Here is a 17981-nt window from a genome sequence, read left to right on the forward strand (position 1 = left end):
TATTTTATTTTTTATTTTATTTTTTTTTTAACTTAAAAATTGCTTATATAATTTACTTATATTCTTCTTGCTTCCCATATAAGTAGAAATACATATATAAGGTGTTAGTTTGTTTGATAAGGAAATTTACTTCCCATCATCCCTTGGCAATTTGTATTTCATGGAAATTAAATATCTACATTCAATTCCTAGGAATTGTCTAAACTTGTTTGGCTAGAATGAAGGAAGTTGCAAATCATGAGGATTTTGAGTTAACTGGAGGGGTTAGGTAATTAACTTCCCACGTTTTGTGGGGAGTCAGTGAGTCACAATTCCCATGAATTTGAAATTCCTCCATTTACCAAACAACTTATCCATTTGCAAATTCCCATAATTTTTCACTTCCCCCATTTTCTTTGTGCAACCAAACAAAGAAAAGAAAACTTCAAAAAACCGATATAAACTATGGTACGAGTTTCATATCGACATCTATTTGGTTTGGGTCTGGTCCTAACACAACCGGCCTAATCTCTTGGCCTTAAATATTCAATTTTCGGTCTTAAAATTGATTTGGTTCAATCTTGGACTAGAGAACAACCCTAATTGAATTTGTTAAAACTTGGGCCTAATTTGAACTTATAACATCCTATTATTCATTTTTTTTTTTGACACAAACATCCTATTACTCTTGATTGTAAGATGATAAATTATAGAGTGCACATCCATGAATCAAATTGAAACATGTTACAACTTATTAGATCGAAATGGATTAATACAGTAATTTATTTATAAGTATTAATTCAGAAGATGTGAATATAATGGACCATATATGGAAATGGAAATGGAAATGGATATGTATGGTATGATCATCATCATGTTTATGGAGCTACATTTACAAATATGTGTTTCTTTTTCACAAATTCCGGACGCAATATCACCTTTTAAATGGTCAGTCATGATAATGGAAATTGTGAAGAAAATGAAATATTTGGTTAGAGACTAGCATTAACAGGGATATTGACATAAAATTTGATTCACAAAGTTGCTTAACAATTACTATTACCATCATATATTATCAACAACCAAACGTCCAAACAAATGGTAAGTTTTTTTTTTTTTTTTTTTTTTGGTGGGAATAAGGGTTTGTTCTCTGAACCTTAATTTCAGTTTAGTTCAGCTTCAATGATTTCAGTTCAGTTCAGTTCATCTTTTAATTTTCTTCTCTCATAAATAGGGGTGAAAGTTCGGTTTTCGGTTTGGTTTATAGGCCAAACCGAAACCGAACCACACTAATTCGGTTTTTGGTTTTTGGAAACCAAACCGCACCACTTTACTTTTGAAACCAAACCAAACCAAACCATACAAATTTCGGTTTCAAAAGAGAAAACCGAACCAAACCGAATTTTTTTGGGCCTTGTTTATTTGGGATTTAATCTGCAATTTTTGTTCGGTTTTTGGTTTTTGGAAACCAAACCGCACCACTTTACTTTTGAAACCAAACCAAACCAAACCAAACCATACAAATTTCGGTTTCAAAAGAGAAAACCGAACCAAACCGAATTTTTTTGGGCCTTGTTTATTTGGGATTTAATCTGCAATTTTTGTGGGCTTAAATCATATAAATATTATATTCAACAACATATGTAGTAGCATAAATGCTTAATGAGATTTAAACAACATTAACAAGTTCTAAAACTTCAAAGTTATAATTCAAAGTTATAAAAGCTCAACACCTCATCCCAAAAAAAAATAAAATTGTTCAACATTACAACTTTAACAATTGTTTAACAGCAGTAGCAACAAGCAGCAGGGCAGCAGCAACATCATTACAGCAGGTCAGCACTCAGCAGCATAGAACCCTACAACTGCAAAGAAATTGTCATTCCATCCATATATCCTCAATTTCACAAGTCAGTTTTTCAGCTTACTCAAATTTGTGACATAGACATGAAAAAATGCAATCAGAAGTCAAAACCCATTGTTCAGAAGAAAAAACACAACAAGAAGAAACAACTAAGTATAAACAGCAAAAAAAAAACACAAATTCGCACAAAAACCACTTCAACCCAACAAATTATAGCTCAAATTAAGCTACCCCAGAAGCAAAATCAATATATTACAATAATCTCATAATAATTAATGTGGGAGTACCATATATTTACCAATAAACAAAAACTTCCATTTCCTATTCTTCTTACACGAGAATGACACTTATCATTATCAACTCTTCAAGTTGAACTAAAAGTACTAATTCATACTAAATTACCCCAAAATAAAATAAAAATTAAAAAAAAAACCCACATGAAACTAAGGGGGCGTTTGGTATCAACTTTGTAAAGGTAACGGAATGGAAACAAATTAGGAGGGGAAAGGGTAATGTATAGTGTTACCCTTACTAGTTGTTTGGTATTACTAAGAAAACGTAAACGATTAACAACCAATTAATTTCCTTTTGTTTGGTATAAAAAAAGGAAAACAATTTTTCTTTTTTAAAACAAAAAAGGGAAAACAAAATTTAAAATATTGGTGGGCGACAATTATCACAATTCAGAAGCTGCTTTATTGCTTCAACTTGTTCGAAATTCTTCTCTCTTTTTTCTTACTCTAATTTAATTACTCTAATTCAATAACCAAATTGATCACATCATCAAAAAATCAGATGACTAGATCCTTTTTTCTTTTATTGATCATAAAAAGACAACTACACCAGATTAAAACCAGCAGACCATCAAAAATCAAAATTATCAACATCAAATCAGATCATCGCAAAGGCAGATCAATCTTCATCATCGATCATCACGAAAGCACATTCGTTTTTTCTTTTTTTTTTTTTTAATTTTTGGTGGGTGAGATGTGAAAATGATGAGTTGTTGTTGAGCAATTTTATTTGACCCAATTTGACGTGTCTTGAATAATGAAGCAAAATCTTGAACAATGACATGCTGAGAAATTGAATTCAGAAGAGAGAGATTGGGTGAGTAAGAACCATAAATTACTAGGCTCTAAAACACACACTAGTTAAAAACATATCCTCGAAATAAATTACCAAAATTAAAAGTTACAGAGAAGAATTTACATAATACAACTATACAAGTACACAACCATTGCATTGCATAAAAATTGGAATCAAAATCATGAATACAAGAAAAACATCCAAGTAAACCAAACCAAAAAAAACAAAAAAACAAACGAACACTCACCAATCTGAACGGTGAAGTGGTGAAGTGGTGAACGGCAACGGTGGAGAGTGAAACTGAAAAGGTGAGCTATCTGGATTCGCAATGAAACTGAGAAATTCGCAAGAGGATTAGAGGAGAGGAAGTCAGGAGACTAGGAGAGACCGAGAGAGAATGAGGGATTGAGGGTTAGGGACTTAGGGTTTTTTTTTTTCTGATTTTATACTTAGGGTAAATTTGGGCTGGGCCAAGGGTTTTTTTTATGTTGGGCCAAAATTTCGGTTTTCGGTTTTTTTCGGTTTTTTATTTCCTCAAACCGAAACCAAACCGAAAACCGAATTATTTTTTTTTTTAAAAACCGAACCGAACCATTTCCGAAAAAAAACCGAACCATATTTCTTATTCGGTTCGGTTTTCGGTTTGGTTCGGTTTTAACCCGAATTTGTTTCACCCCTACTAAACAATTCAATTCAGCTTCAATTGGTTCAGTTCAGTTTAATTCAACAAGTTCCCAAAAAAAAAAAAAAAAAAAAAAAAAAAAAAAAAACTTTCAGGAGTCATTTGTAGTGGAAAGCGGCAAGATCGAGCTTTATTGATCTTAAAAAGGCCAACCTTTTGGGCCGTACTTTATGTAAACGTGTGGGACGCAAACTCTGAAACTGCATTAAAAGTGCCCTTATTTAGTGGGTACCGGATTTGCATTTGTATTTAATTTGACCTTGCTTGCTCACTTTTGTTTCTTAATTGGGCGTTTGAAATATGGCAGACCCAAATTGCATACAGTGGGCTCACCCAATAATCCAATATCAACCTTCTCATCTTACTTGGTAATTATGTGCTTCTGTATTGAAATTATACATGTCGTGTTCATACTTCATCCTTCAATTTTACTTGACTTGTTTCATTAATCACCATTATCAAAAGTTTTAGTATCTTAGTAAGTAAAAATTATGAAAATCTAATATTATGATGGCAACTTTATTAAATGCTGAAAGGATTCAAACAAGTTTGCAAACAAACAAATGAAGTATCTGATTTATGTTGAAATTCTTGCTACATTTGTTATATACTTTATGAAAATAGTATAGTGCACCATGCGCATGGTGCAGCCAGAAAGAACATTAGGCATATTTTAAAGAATATGAACGTAAAAAAAGAACATATTATTGTTTGAAAAAGAACATACATGTGTTTGACAAAAGAACATGTTCGTGTTTAACAAAAAATATGACATTACATAAAAACATAAAGCCTTTAACAAAAGAACACGATAATACATTATAAAACATGTTATTTTTCATGGACTCATGGTTACTCACGAGGTTAATTGTGTTTGAAAAATAACCCTATGTTTGATAAAAGAAAATCCTTATGTTTGATAAAGACAGAGTTGATCATTGGGCGGGCCAGGCTGTGTTCGAGTCGGGCCAAAATAAAAAAAGCCCAATCTCAAGCTGGAATATTTGTGCCCAAAACCCACCCAAAATAGTAGGGTCGTACAGGTTTTTCGAGTCGGGTCAGAAAAAACAACTAAAAATGCATTTCCAAATCTGCCCAAAAAAATGAATTTTTGTGCTAAAAAATTCTACCCAAAATCCGCCCAAAATTGGGTCGGATCGAGTCGGGGCTAACTTTGATCACCTCAAGCACAAAGAACATAAATTCTTTACAAAAACAACATGATAATACATTAAAGAACATGTTCTTTTTTCATATTTATTCAGGTTGTTGAATTTAACATTTTTTTTATGCATATACATTAAAGAGCATGCAATGTAAAAAACATATATTTCAAACTCAAAAAACATAATAATCAAACTCAATGAACATATTATGCTCATGTTCAATGTCTATAATGTTCTTTTTTTCCGCTCATGTTCAATGTCTATAATGTTCTTTTTTTTTTTCGCTCATGTCGTTCTTTTAAATATACCTAATATTTTTTACGGGTGCACCATTCGAATAGTGCACTCGGATGCACCAACCACACTTTACGATTTTTTAGGTGTATGGGTGTATTCTGTTAACTTTTACCCTACTTACTCTGACTATATTAGGTGATTACTACGGAAGAGGATGGCTACCTATAATAATCAAATCAAATTTTAGTTAGTAGAATAACAAACGAGTAATTAGTTGTGACTATATCTGGTGATTTATTTGTAAGATCGAGGTCCTTCACCCTTAAGAGGACTAAGATCTTCAAATCAAGTTAATTGATATACACATAACTTGCTATCTATCTATCTATCTATTAACCTATATACTAAAAGCGAATTCATCTATAATACTTGTCATTACCTTGTAAAAAAAATTTCCGCTTTTTTCGCTGTTTTTTTTTTATTATTATTTTTTATTTTGCAAAATCTTAAAGTAAACTATTTATACTTTATGATTTTTTTTCCACTTTGACAATCATATTCCATATATACCCAAATATTTCTGAATATCTTTTATATACTGTATGTAGTATTTTATAATATTATTATAAAAAATATTTAACAACCGTGCGTTGCATGGGAGTTTAACCTAATAATCATACTAAAATAAAATAGAAAAATAAAAATATAAAATCTAATTTCAGCTATAACAAAAACTCATCACATGATCCGTTATCATCAAGGATTGAACTTTTGATCTTTATTATGAAATGATATAACTTTGTTTCTTTTTTAAAAATAAGGGTGATGATATATGCAGCTCTAAGGGTTGTATATAAGCATTTAGGACATGTTCTCATACGTTGAAATTCAGTTCAGTTCAGTTTATGTCTAATGATATTGCTAATGATATAAAGTCAAATTTCATTCTTTTAAGCTCTTATTACAACGACGATAATAATAATAATAATAATAATAATAATAATAATAATAATAATAATAATAATAATAATAATAATAATAATAATAATAATAATAACAATAATAATATTGATACAATTCATTATTCAAATGGTTCTATTTTTTTTATACACATTTCTACATTAAACTCGTTGAGAAAATTAGAGTACTACACAACTTAAACTAATTTTCAAAATCGGTTAGTTCTCCATCTTCTTCTTGTCCACCAAACTCCTTCATTACCTCGGCATTCCTCTGAACTGACTCCCATATTTGATTAGTTATTTCTTGTCGTACAATATTCATAGCTGCTTTTCTGTTAGAATCGTACATAGTATGATCTTCTCTTCGCTCCATGACTTCAACTTGGTGCGTGAATGGAATCCCTAGTTCATGTAATCGAATAAAATTGTGTAGAGTACAACAAGCAACGATTATTTGCAACTGAAAACGTAATTTTATTTATTTTTTATTTTTTATTTAAACAACAAAGTGTTTTGTGTTCTTTTGTCATAACACTATTTTATTTTTAAATTATATAGTATATGTGTTTAAAATGTTTTGGGGTTTCATGTTTATAATATATTTTCCATAAATATTATAATTATAAAGTATATTTTTCATAAATATTTTAATATGTACATATGTATATACACATTTGTATAGTAATAAATAATCAATAAATAATCAAAGATCACTATCCGTAGTTAAAAATTACTAATTACTAAGTTCAGTTTAGCTGATTTCAGTCAATGAGAACAGACCCTTAATATATTTCCTTTTTTAGTATTAAGGGTCTGTTCAGTTCAGCTCATTTAAGCTCCAATCAGTTCAGTTCACTTTAGCTCCTAATTTCCTTCTCTCATAAAATATTCATTTCAGCTCATTTCAGTTCAGTTCAGCTCCAATTAGTTCAATTCAGCTTCAATCAGTTCATTTCAGCTTCTAATTTCCTTCTGTCATAAATATTTATTTCAGCTCAGTTCAGTTCAATTTAGCTCCAATCAGTTCAGTAAATGTAAACATGCCCCTTGGGAATTTATCGACAATTCACGAGTAAATCGGTGTAATAAATGTTTATTTATTTTCATTTTTAGTTTCTTATATACAACTCTAAATATCTCTTTCCTTAAAATAATTTAAAGGTCGGGGAACTAAAATCATGTTTTTGAAAATTGAACTAAAAACTTTCGGTTTAAGGAAAGTTTAATTAGATGCGTCAAAAACTACAATCTTCACCTTAATTAGATACAAATCATACAATCCATTATTGTTCACTTGTCAATTATATTTTGCTAATTAGTCAAAAAGTATGTTAAAAGTTGAAATAAACACTAATCCATTTGATTCTATCTAGTACGTACTCGTGGTGAGTGATAAGCAAATGAGATTGGATCAACTAAATATTAAATTAGGGATCTGTTTTGAATTTAATACAAGATTATCTGTCTTATTAATGCAATATGGAGGACAAGATCTCATTATCTTTGATTTGGTCTAAAGATCCAAGATCTCGTCACCATCAAACCATCATTTCATTTCGTAGACAGTTTGCCAAAGTAGTCAATATTAAATACAAATTCTCTAACCTTATTATAAAATCTAAGAAAAGCAGCATACAATTCGATCAATCTACCATACAAAAATTTCGTATGGGACTTATTTAGATTATTTTAAGTTAGATGATCATGAAGTCACAAATCACATATGTAGACTGTAGAGACAAATTGATAACAAAGCAAAACAGCTTAACCGCGTGTCTTTAAATTATGTTATTTTAAGTTAGATAATTATGAAGTCACAAATCGCATATGTAGACTGTAGAGACAAATTGATAACAAAGCAAAACATCTTAACCGCGTGTCTTTAAATTACGTAAATAGTTTTTCATGTGTGAGTGTTAAGTTGATTAAAGTTTTAACTAGAGACCTAGAGTTAAATCTTGATTTCAAATCTCATCTATATTATCATTCTTGTGACTCTCTCGTATAAAGATGATAAGTTACTCCAATAGTCTTAAATCTCAATAATTTGTCTATTGATTTGTCCTTGGCCAAACTAAACTCATTGTAAGTTTCAAAGTCTTTTGTCCTTTGAGTTTCTCTCTCTAGATTTGTTATACTATCCACCCCTTGTAATATTTCAAATTGGACATTTTTTATACATAGGGCGTGTTCGGCGCTACCTTTTAAATAGTCAAACCACTACTTAACAAAAAATGTGAGTGTTTGACAAAATAGTGGTTAGGATAGCTTTAAGTGGTGGAGGTAGCTTTTATGAAAAGTTACAGATATAAGCTAGTGAAACTAGAGAGGTAGCTTTTGAAATAGCTGTTGAAAAATTAATATATAGTTTTAAAAATAAAATAATAATTTTTATATGTAACAGCTTGTTGACAGCTAACAGCTACCTATACAGCTAACAAATATCTTCACAACAAATAGTTAGCTTCAAAGCTAGTTAACTAGTTAAGATCTTAAGTAATTTCAATCATACTATTTACTCTTGTAACATTCATCATTGGACATCCTTTATGCATAATAAGATAACTAGTTGAGTTCAAATTAAGTACAATGCTAGGTCTTAAGTAATTTCGATCTTACTTTCGACTCATATATTAAATATAGATAGGCTTTGTTCTTTTTACCATAGTTAACGAAAACAGTCTGAATATTAGAATATCTAGTCTTATTTAACTTTTCTTATTTGATAGAATATCTAATCTGATCTATTATAAATTTTTCTAATTTGATATGATTAAGTCCAAATAACTCTACTATGGTCTTTCAAAATCTAGCTAAAATTAAAAGTGTAAAGAACTTTCAGAAAAAAGGATGACATACATTCCAAGTTATCCGCCTACTTTTACATCGGATCATTAAATAAAAAAGACAAATTTAAATAAAACAATATTTTTTAAATATGAATAAAATATCCCGCCCAATATGAAATTTAACATGATCCTCCATAATTGTTCCACGTCTTTATAATTTAATGCATCCTCATCATTCATCACTCCCATAAGTACTAAACATCCAAGTTCCAAACCCCATTTAAACTCCACATACATTTTCACTTTCATTTTTCTAGTGAGATTTAGATCAAAATTTACATCAAAAAATACCCAAAATTTCAAATAAATGGGAAAAGAATACGAAGATGAAGATCAAATAGCCTCAATGAGAGAAGCATTCTCTCTTTTCGACACCGACGGAGACGGTAAGATTGCTCCGTCGGATCTCGGTATCGTGATGCGTTCATTAGGCTCGAACCCGACACAATCGCAACTCCGCCACATCTTAGAAAGAGAGAAACTCACCTCCCCTTTTGACTTCCACAGGTTTCTTGAACTTATGGTTAAGTACATGAAGCCTGATGATCCGTTCGAGTCGGAGCTCCGTGATGCGTTTCGGGTACTTGATAAAGATTGTTCCGGTTTCGTGTCGGTTTCGGACCTTCGACATATATTGACCAACATTGGGGAGAAGTTGGATCCGGCTGAGTTTGATGAATGGATTCAAGAAATTGATGTTGGAGATGATGGAAGGTTTCAGTATGAAGAGTTTATTTCTCAACTTCTTGTTAAGTGATCATGTTGCTATTATAATAAAATTACTTGTATTATTATGTTATTAATTAAGCCTAGAATTTCCATAGATTTATAAAGCTTGGTTTATGTATTGTAAATCTTATGCTACTCCTGTATTAATATTACAAGATTTGAGACTACTATGGTTCAATTTTGTAATCATTCTATAAGGCTATAATAAGTGTTTGTTTGGTTGATATAAAATTATACACGAAATTTTACTTTCTTGAGGTTGTTTATTATTACAATAGTGGGTCTCTTTCACGTACAATTCTAATTCCTATAATCATTAATCAACCAAATTTGTATCATTACTTCATTAGTGAGATTAGTCCCCAACGATTACTCAACAATTAATTTGAGGCCAGACCGCCAGAGCAAAAAATTTGGCAGTAATGTCAAAATCATAACATATTAACTACTCGTATTAATTGTTCAAAAGAAAATACAGAGAATTTTAATGTTCACAATTTAACCTTATTATGTACATCGATCAAAACATTAATGTCAAATGACGATATCATATGGGAAATAATTCAGAAATTCAAATTTAATTTAAGCATACTAAAGAATGAACTGCTTGTCTACTTTGAAGTTTGAAGTTTTGAACCGACTATATAAAATGTGACCACTTACCGTCACAACTCACAAGTGGCACACTCACAAGGCCAACTTACGGTCAAATAGGTTAAATATACTACGGATTAAAGGTTGACAAGTTCACATTAGATTAGTAAAACGAACATTACAATAGTTAGTACATTAGTAATCAGCACAATATCTTCACAATCTTTCCACTTAAAACACAATCAATTACCAAAAAAAGGAATTGATTCTTCATTGCAGTAGTCAGATTATCAAACTACATTGTCAAGGAAACAACAAGTGCAAATCAATCAAATTTGGAGGAGAAGAATGAGACCAATATAGGGAATAGCATCCAACAAACCACCAGGAGTTCATCTGCCTATGGCAAATAGCTTTGTACTCAAAATTTCAAATTAAGCAGAAACAACACTGTGCAAACTTTCTATCATATCACACCAAGTTCACCAACTATCTACAACTACAAGAATGAACACAACAGGTAATATACAATGCCCCGAAGTAAGCGGGAAGCACATAAGAAAGTAAAACCAGCTGATAGTCAGAAAACATTCTAGCAGCAGAGAGGTATTGTAGGTCTTGGTTAAACAAGTGAACCAGATGATTACCTGGCCATTGCTCATTTGAGAAACTAGGTATCATATCATCTGAAAGAGAAGCAAAAAGCCTTGTCTCTGAATTTTTGGGAGTGTCGTCGGAATTTGTACTTCCACTATTCTTTGCTCCCGAGCTTTCAGCATCATCTTGAATTGGTTCCTTGGCAATCTTGGCTTCATTGTTATTTGAGGGATCCCTAGGGAATCCTCCATCGTCTCCTGGTGGATCATCTTTATCTTCTCTCTCATCACCTCCCAATGGACCTTTACAACTGTCTTCGTTCCCCTTAGGCAGTTTTTTTATTTCATGCTCATCATTATCTGGTAAGTTATTAGCACTATCATCTCCCTGTTCACTATTTGATGGATCTCTGGAGCTTCCAACATCATTGGATCCGTTATTATCATATTCTCTCTGTTTTAGTGCAGAAGGGTTGCCAACATCAGTGGGTTTAGGTGCACCTTGAATCATGTCTGGCCGAGGCTCTACTCCAACACGTCTAAGATGCAACTGTTGTACCAAGAACAAGTGTCACATAACTGATCACCAACAATTGGGAGCACTAAGGTGATCCAACAGGCTAAGTAAATTCTGATGAGAGAGAGACTTGGAAAATACCTGAAGATACAAATTAACTTCATCAGGTCGTGACAAGAATGGAAAATCACCCCCAGATTTTATGAATGCTCGTCTAGCTCCAGGATACCTTTCACCCACTTCATCTTTAAGCTCTTGTGGAATCGCACAATAGTCATTTGTCTGAGGACATGGCAGAGGGTCACAAACATGAATACATGTACACGGAAATTATATGCCATGTGAAAAAATCCACCTCAAGGACAGGGAAAAGAAAAACCTATCAACTTCTCATTTATTTTTTTAAAAAAAAGAATATCATCATCTTACAAGACCAAAGAGACCTTCATGCAGTATGTTTAAAACAAAACTATATTCCCAGTGTTCCCATCTTAGTATCCAATACAGGTTGCTCCCAAATCCTAACTTGAAATTTTAACACTATAATACCTCTTACTGTGTATAATGTTTAACATAGCCAGGTGACAAACAAAACATAATTCTTGTGAAAAAAAAATCATGCACAAACAATAATGGAAATAATAGATACTGTATAAGAGGAGAAACATACATCCATTAGAGTTATAGATGCATCTGGTAGCGGAAGAGGTCCAACTGAAGCAGATTCCACTGTTAAAGTCAATCTGGATGCCAAATCATCCTTTGAAAGTCTTTCAACCTATATAAAAAGGTTTAGTTCTATTGTGTTAAGAAAGCAGGAATATATTGTTTTTTTTTAAAAAAAAGAGGGCTTTTTCTTAAAAAGAGGGCTTTTTCTTGAGGATAGCGACGTGCTTAGATTTTTAAAAAGCAAAATGAAACAAAGAAAGTTGCTACAAACTAATACCCGTCTCAAAAATTAAAAAAAAAAAAAATTATAAAAAATAAAAATAATAAATAAAAAAAAGGGAAAGAAAAGGAAAAAGGTATGAAGTAGAATGGAAAAAGGTCTGATTATTGTGCAAAAAATGCATCAGTTGCACAGAAAACTGGATTTTGACCCTATTTAGTAACTGAAACTAGAATGGAAACAGAATCTAATGGTTGATTAACTGAGAGAGTCATCACGAACTTCACCTGAGATACAACAAAATCAACAGAATCGGCAATAAATGGCTCGTGGGGGCCATCTCGAATACCCGTCAAGACATATCGTTTCAAAAGAAATGAAGGTGCCCAGCTCACACTGCATAATTTGCACAATAATCAGAGCATCTCCTAAGTAACATGCAAAAAGAAAGGGACATTGAGTGAACAAAATATGGTAAAATACAATTATACTTTATTTTCCAATATTTCGGGCAAAAGTTCCAAAATGTAGTTATGCTAATTAGAAAATTTATAGACAAAAATTTTGCAATCCTGCAGCTAAACTTTTGGATCCTGTAGTATTTTTTTAGGGTCCATGGCAATCAAGTCATCAACCTACAAGGAATTAAATTAGAAATATAAAGAATACAATTCTCAATAATTTTCCAAGTCTGTGAGGCTTGTGTCTTTTCAAAGCTGATAGTGATCATAAATTTCTCATTAAGGATTTTGTAAATCATACTCAAATTGTTAGCTACTTTGATTATTTAAAAAATCTACAAGAAAGTAGGATAACTATAGGTAAAATAGTGGAGCACTTACAGCCATTCACAAATTAAAATCTTTAGCCTCACAATGAGAGACAATATTGAAATGGGTGGGAACAAAGAAAATTCACTAGAATATATTTTATGGAGTTGCAAACTTGCAATATCAGTTGGCTGAAAGCTGATACAGCTAAGTAAATTTGACTTACACAGGAGCCCAAGGCATAGAGGATGCAAAAGTACGTGTATCCAAGAATGTATTTGATAGTACTAATGACTTGACTCGTCTTGGACGATGTTGAGCAAACAATTGTGCTAAGAAGCCTCCAAGCAATGTTCCATAAATGTGAATCTAATGAGTGAAGAATTGTCAGGATCCAACTGAAGCTTTCAATATCCCACATATTAAGCAAAACTATATGATGAATAGAGAGGCCATGTCTAAACTATAATACTATTGACAATTGGACAATATTAGGCTCACTTTTAAGTTAAGAGAGTTAATGTTTTTGAAGCAGAATTTTAAATAAATAAATATTGATTAATAGAAAATTGGTTGCTTTAGTTGTAGGATATAATTAAAGGTAGTGTCCTTTTTAATGGCACATATCTAGCAATTTTTTTTAAAATTTTAGCTTTATTTTTCTGCTTAACCACATCAACCATGAAGCATGAAACATTCCTCCCCCCCCCCCCCCCCCCTCTTCCATGCAATAAATACTGCAGTGTAAACATCAACCACATACTGCCTCATTTCCCATATTGCTCTCAAATTCTGTAAGAGACTCCATTCTCTCCATGCATCTCAGTTACAAACCCATTTGCCCTCCCATGCAATAAATACTGCAGAACTCCTCCCCCCCCCCCTCTCTTTTAGAGCATGTACAATGGTGAAGAAAAAAAAATTCTTCACCACTCTCTCTCTCTAACTTTCCCTCTCCTCCACATCAGATTTTTCATAAGGATTTTTTTTTTAATCTCATCAATGAAAATAAAATAATTACTCCTACAAGTGAAGGCCCCCTGCCCTACAGCGCACTACCATTTAGTTTGAATCAGTCAAATAAAGCAGAAAATGTCATGCATAATAAGTTGTACTTTAAGATGACCAAGATATGCTTACATGATGAACATCAATTGCGTCCAAGAATTTTTCAAATCCATGAACCCATTCATGATGACTCCATACACGAGGAATATCAACAGAAATGACCCGATAACCCTGAGGAAGAAAAATTTGCAAGAAACTCAGTTAAGTGTAACTGTTCAAATACGCTAGGAACTGGAGAGAGAGAGAGAAATGAGAAGAGGAAGCAGAGAAACTAATGGTATATTGCAAATATTCAATATCTAAGCATGCAGGTAATGTTCTATTTATACCAAATTACCAACAACCCTACAGAGAAAAATAAATAAAGATTTCTTGAAGTATGATCACTACAATCAAATTAAAACCCTTCATAATAATTATACTTGGGGGGGGGGGGATATGTCCAACTAGGGAAAATTCAACATATAGTGTAAGTTTTGGACAATATTGGACTAGTCCAGTATTTACATTAGCAACATTTGGACAATCATCGGATGATGTGTGCAATAGATAAAATTCTTGGAGATCCAATTCTTCCCATATTTCCAAGAAAAGGCACAGAAGGGAATCTTTAAGATTTGAGAAGATTATGTGAAGCAATAAACGTGCCAATCACTCGATCAACACACAAGAGAAACACGAGAAGCTCTTAAAAACGATTCACTAAACTCACAAACTGTGCAAGAAGCCAAGAAGTAGATTTACATTCCTTAACCGTCTCGCATTTAGAACAAGAATATCGTCCTAAATGCTGATCTGGGCCACCAAAGCTAATGGGAAGTACAAGCAGCAGTAATTACCAGCAATAAAGAAAGGCTTGCTAACAAATATAGTGCTGGTAAACAATCCTCTCAACCTCCCAATCTCCCATCCTCTTGCCTCTCGGGGCCACTCATATGGAACTTGTCTACATTAGCATCTCATACTGCTAATGTACTCGTAAACATCATAGAGTGGATCCTCTCAACCTCCCATCCTCTCGCATCTCGGGGCCACTCATACTGCTAATGTACTGGTAAACATCATACATTGGATCCTCTCAAGCTCCCATCCTTTCGCCTCTCGGGGCCACTCATATGGCATCAAGTGCAGTTTTAGTGGATGGTCATATATTAGATTCACGTGATCACGTCTGAATAATTGAAATTCTTAACATAAGGAGTTGGTTAAAGTGTGTTCACCTCTAAATTAGCAAGGGTACACAGAATAATAGATACGGCTAATGTATACAAGTTCCAGATTTAGAAGTGTCATGAATAATAGATACTACCCAAGGATTATTTTACATTTATCAACAGCAGTGTTACCAGGGTCTTGTAGTTATATCACTTAAAAACATACAATGCATAGATCCTATCAAGTATCATATGAGTCATATGGACTCATACCAAGGTTGGTGTTGACATACTAAGCGCGCATATCAAACTATCAAAGTACTTAAAGGTGTTAGACAAGAAAATAACCCATTTAAATGTTTCATGTCCCTACCTCCCTAGATATATATCATATAATCCCTTCGTCCTTACCCCATATTCTTCTTTGGGATGTCCCGTTGAGTTTTCCCTATACCATAATAGTCATGACTCATAAGGGATCACCAAATTTCTCTCACATGCACTACTTTTGGTCCCACCAATTTCTGTCTCATCAAACTCACCCAACCAAAGCTTAAAAAGTAATTGTTCTTCACATTCTAGTGGGACAAAGGAAGTATATAGATGAAGAACATGAGATATAAGAGCTTTGCTAATTATAAGTTTTAATCTTCCAAAGCAGTACAAAAGACTAATAGTCATTCATTAAATAGTAGAGCTAAGCATATCACAAGGAGAATGAACATTGTCAATTAATAAAGTAATGAGGGATAAATATATTCATTTGCATCCCTACAACAAACCGAGTTTAACCTCATCCCCCCCCCCCTTCCAAAAAAAAATAAAAGCAAATTGGCAATATTTGGCCCACTTCAGCAAATAAGGTAGCAAATTGCAAACGCAAACCGAATCTCACAGTAGCAAAATAATTAACAATTTAACACTGAGCTGGTAAATCAAGAAGTATAGAAAAACCTAGAATTCTGAATTTCTTATACATAAATTTGCAAATGCAGCTATAAAGACTAAAGCAACAAGTGAAGAAGGGTCGAATTAATTAATCAATCAAAACAATACCTTCATTGACAATGCCATAATTTGTTTATAGTACACATCAGCTGATCCTGCTGTCCCTGGAATGCAGATGAGTGGAGGAACCACCTTTGGACCAAAGTCATAATATCTCCATTGCTTTAAGCCAACCTATAGCAAAAAAGCGTTGAACGAAGATTATGATAATAAACAACAATATGCCACATATATTAGGTTGGGAGACATTGCAACACAGAGTAGACAATCAATCACATACTGATGATTTCCATTATTATTAGATCAGTGACACTATGATGCACGTGGCCTCACACACGGCCGTAAAATACAGTTCTACAAATTATATCAAGCAATGCCACTTGCCAAAGTTGCCATGTTAGCTATTTAAACATCTGAGAATGCCAATCCTTTATAAAAAGATTTTAAACACAACTAGATTATGACTTGTATTTCTTGGTTAGGCACCACACTGCACAAGAGGTGAATGTCAAGGTTTCAAGATACAAACCACTCGAAATTTCGAGCTCCATCAGTCCCTATGACAAACTAAGATCAATAAGAGACTTGATCATCGAAAATCCGATACGGACTATTATGAATTCTTCAGACATTAATAGATACTCAACATAAATTAGTCTGATAGTTTTCACAGCATCACACATTTAGAAGGGAGGGACTATGAGGAGCTCACTTCTCAGAATGATTTTGATACTTCATTTTTGTACCAGATAATGATAAATTGGTAATAATGTATCAAAATTACAGAAAACAACAAATTAAAGTGCAAAATTCATCCAAAAACTAAATTCCATTCTTCTATCTACCATTCAACAATTCAACCACCCTTCTCCAAATAAACCCCAATTCACTAATTAAACCCAAGGAATTTTAAACGCCCAAATCATAATAATTAATTGGATAGTTTCATGACAACAATTAAAACAGCATAATCATCAAAAGGAAGAAAAAAGTCTGAGCTTAAACTAACAAAAACCCATCATATATGATAGAAAATAAAGTTAAAATTGAGAAAAAATTACAGGAATTTGGTGAAGAGGAACTTGGGATTTGAAGTAGATATAGTCACCAGGAGCCGGAAAAACACCTTTGCCTTTGACATTTTTCATTATGAATTCCTCAAAATTGTGAAACTATTTGAAGTTTGGGGTTCTGGGAATTGCAAAATTGAAGTGAAAAAGCTGAATTTGGCAAGAAAATACTCCGAAATAAGGGGTTTGAAACGGATCAAAGCTGTTTCTTGTTCCCTCGACCCGGCGATGGGTGTCCAAAATCGCGATGATTTGGGAAGGAGAGAGAGAGAGAGGGGGGAGTTGAGAGCAGAGAAGAAGCACGTGATGGGACCCTCAGTTGTACTGGCCTGGTCTTTCTAATTGCACGTCAGCTTAAGTGTGTGCTGTACTGCTGCGCTTACCTGCACAGGCCCACCTGCCATTCTGCCAATATTGCTGATACTCCTCCTTTTCAAAAAAAATAAACTATTATGTAACTCGGGCGTTGCACCGGCTACTTTAATCAAACAGTGTGATTATCAATTATATACATTTATTTTCATATTTATAGCATATTTTATGATTGACTTAGATGGTTAAGTAACTATTTTCCTTATAAAAGGATGGGTATTCAAATCCCCTTATACGTGGCACAGAGACGTTCTTAGTAACGTCTTTTAATATATTAGTATTTTTGGCTTTATAGAGTCACTTTTATTACTGATACGAAGTATGTGTTTGTTTTGGTACTTTTATAGATTTGTTATTGTTTATAGGAAATTACGAATTCAGATCAT

General features: G+C 32.8%; 2 protein-coding genes and 1 long non-coding RNA gene across 3 annotated transcripts; 1 reads left to right on the forward strand and 2 right to left on the reverse strand.

The window, feature by feature from the left end:
* Positions 1-1621: 1621 nt before the first annotated feature.
* On the reverse strand, positions 1622-3484 carry LOC110702598. Its single transcript, XR_002507496.1, has 2 exons — positions 3180-3484; positions 1622-1844 (listed from the first exon to the last, which is right to left on the reverse strand). It is a non-coding gene; the product is annotated as an uncharacterized LOC110702598 (long non-coding RNA).
* A 5249-nt stretch (positions 3485-8733) lies between these two features.
* LOC110702391 (probable calcium-binding protein CML13) lies at positions 8734-9724 on the forward strand. The gene has a single exon (XM_021880091.1). The coding sequence runs from the start codon at positions 9136-9138 to the stop codon at positions 9583-9585; it is 450 nt and encodes a 149-aa protein (XP_021735783.1). The 5' UTR covers positions 8734-9135; the 3' UTR covers positions 9586-9724.
* A 626-nt stretch (positions 9725-10350) lies between these two features.
* On the reverse strand, positions 10351-17608 carry LOC110702599 (maspardin-like). Its single transcript, XM_021880333.1, has 8 exons — positions 17215-17608; positions 16202-16327; positions 14064-14162; positions 13150-13292; positions 12441-12549; positions 11935-12042; positions 11406-11546; positions 10351-11297 (listed from the first exon to the last, which is right to left on the reverse strand). The coding sequence occupies exons 1-8, from the start codon at positions 17299-17301 to the stop codon at positions 10641-10643; spliced, it is 1470 nt and encodes a 489-aa protein (XP_021736025.1). The 5' UTR covers positions 17302-17608; the 3' UTR covers positions 10351-10640.
* Between the last annotated feature and the right edge of the window lie 373 nt (positions 17609-17981).

This window comes from Chenopodium quinoa, unplaced genomic scaffold, assembly GCF_001683475.1.
Source record: "Chenopodium quinoa cultivar QQ74 unplaced genomic scaffold, ASM168347v1, whole genome shotgun sequence".
Classification (NCBI taxonomy): domain Eukaryota; kingdom Viridiplantae; phylum Streptophyta; class Magnoliopsida; order Caryophyllales; family Amaranthaceae; genus Chenopodium; species Chenopodium quinoa.

Excerpts from the sequence above, each read along its gene's own strand:
- LOC110702599 (XM_021880333.1), bottom strand. The coding sequence starts at position 17,301 with ATGAAAAATGTCAAAGGCAAAGGTGTTTTTCCGGCTCCTGGTGACTAT. Across the intron at positions 13,293-14,063 it reads ACGCAATTGATGTTCATCAT|ATTCACATTTATGGAACATT; the intron begins GTAAGCATATCT and ends TTCACTCATTAG. Across the intron at positions 11,298-11,405 it reads AAGTTAATTTGTATCTTCAG|TTGCATCTTAGACGTGTTGG; the intron begins GTATTTTCCAAG and ends TTGGTACAACAG.
- LOC110702391 (XM_021880091.1), top strand. The coding sequence starts at position 9,136 with ATGGGAAAAGAATACGAAGATGAAGATCAAATAGCCTCAATGAGAGAA.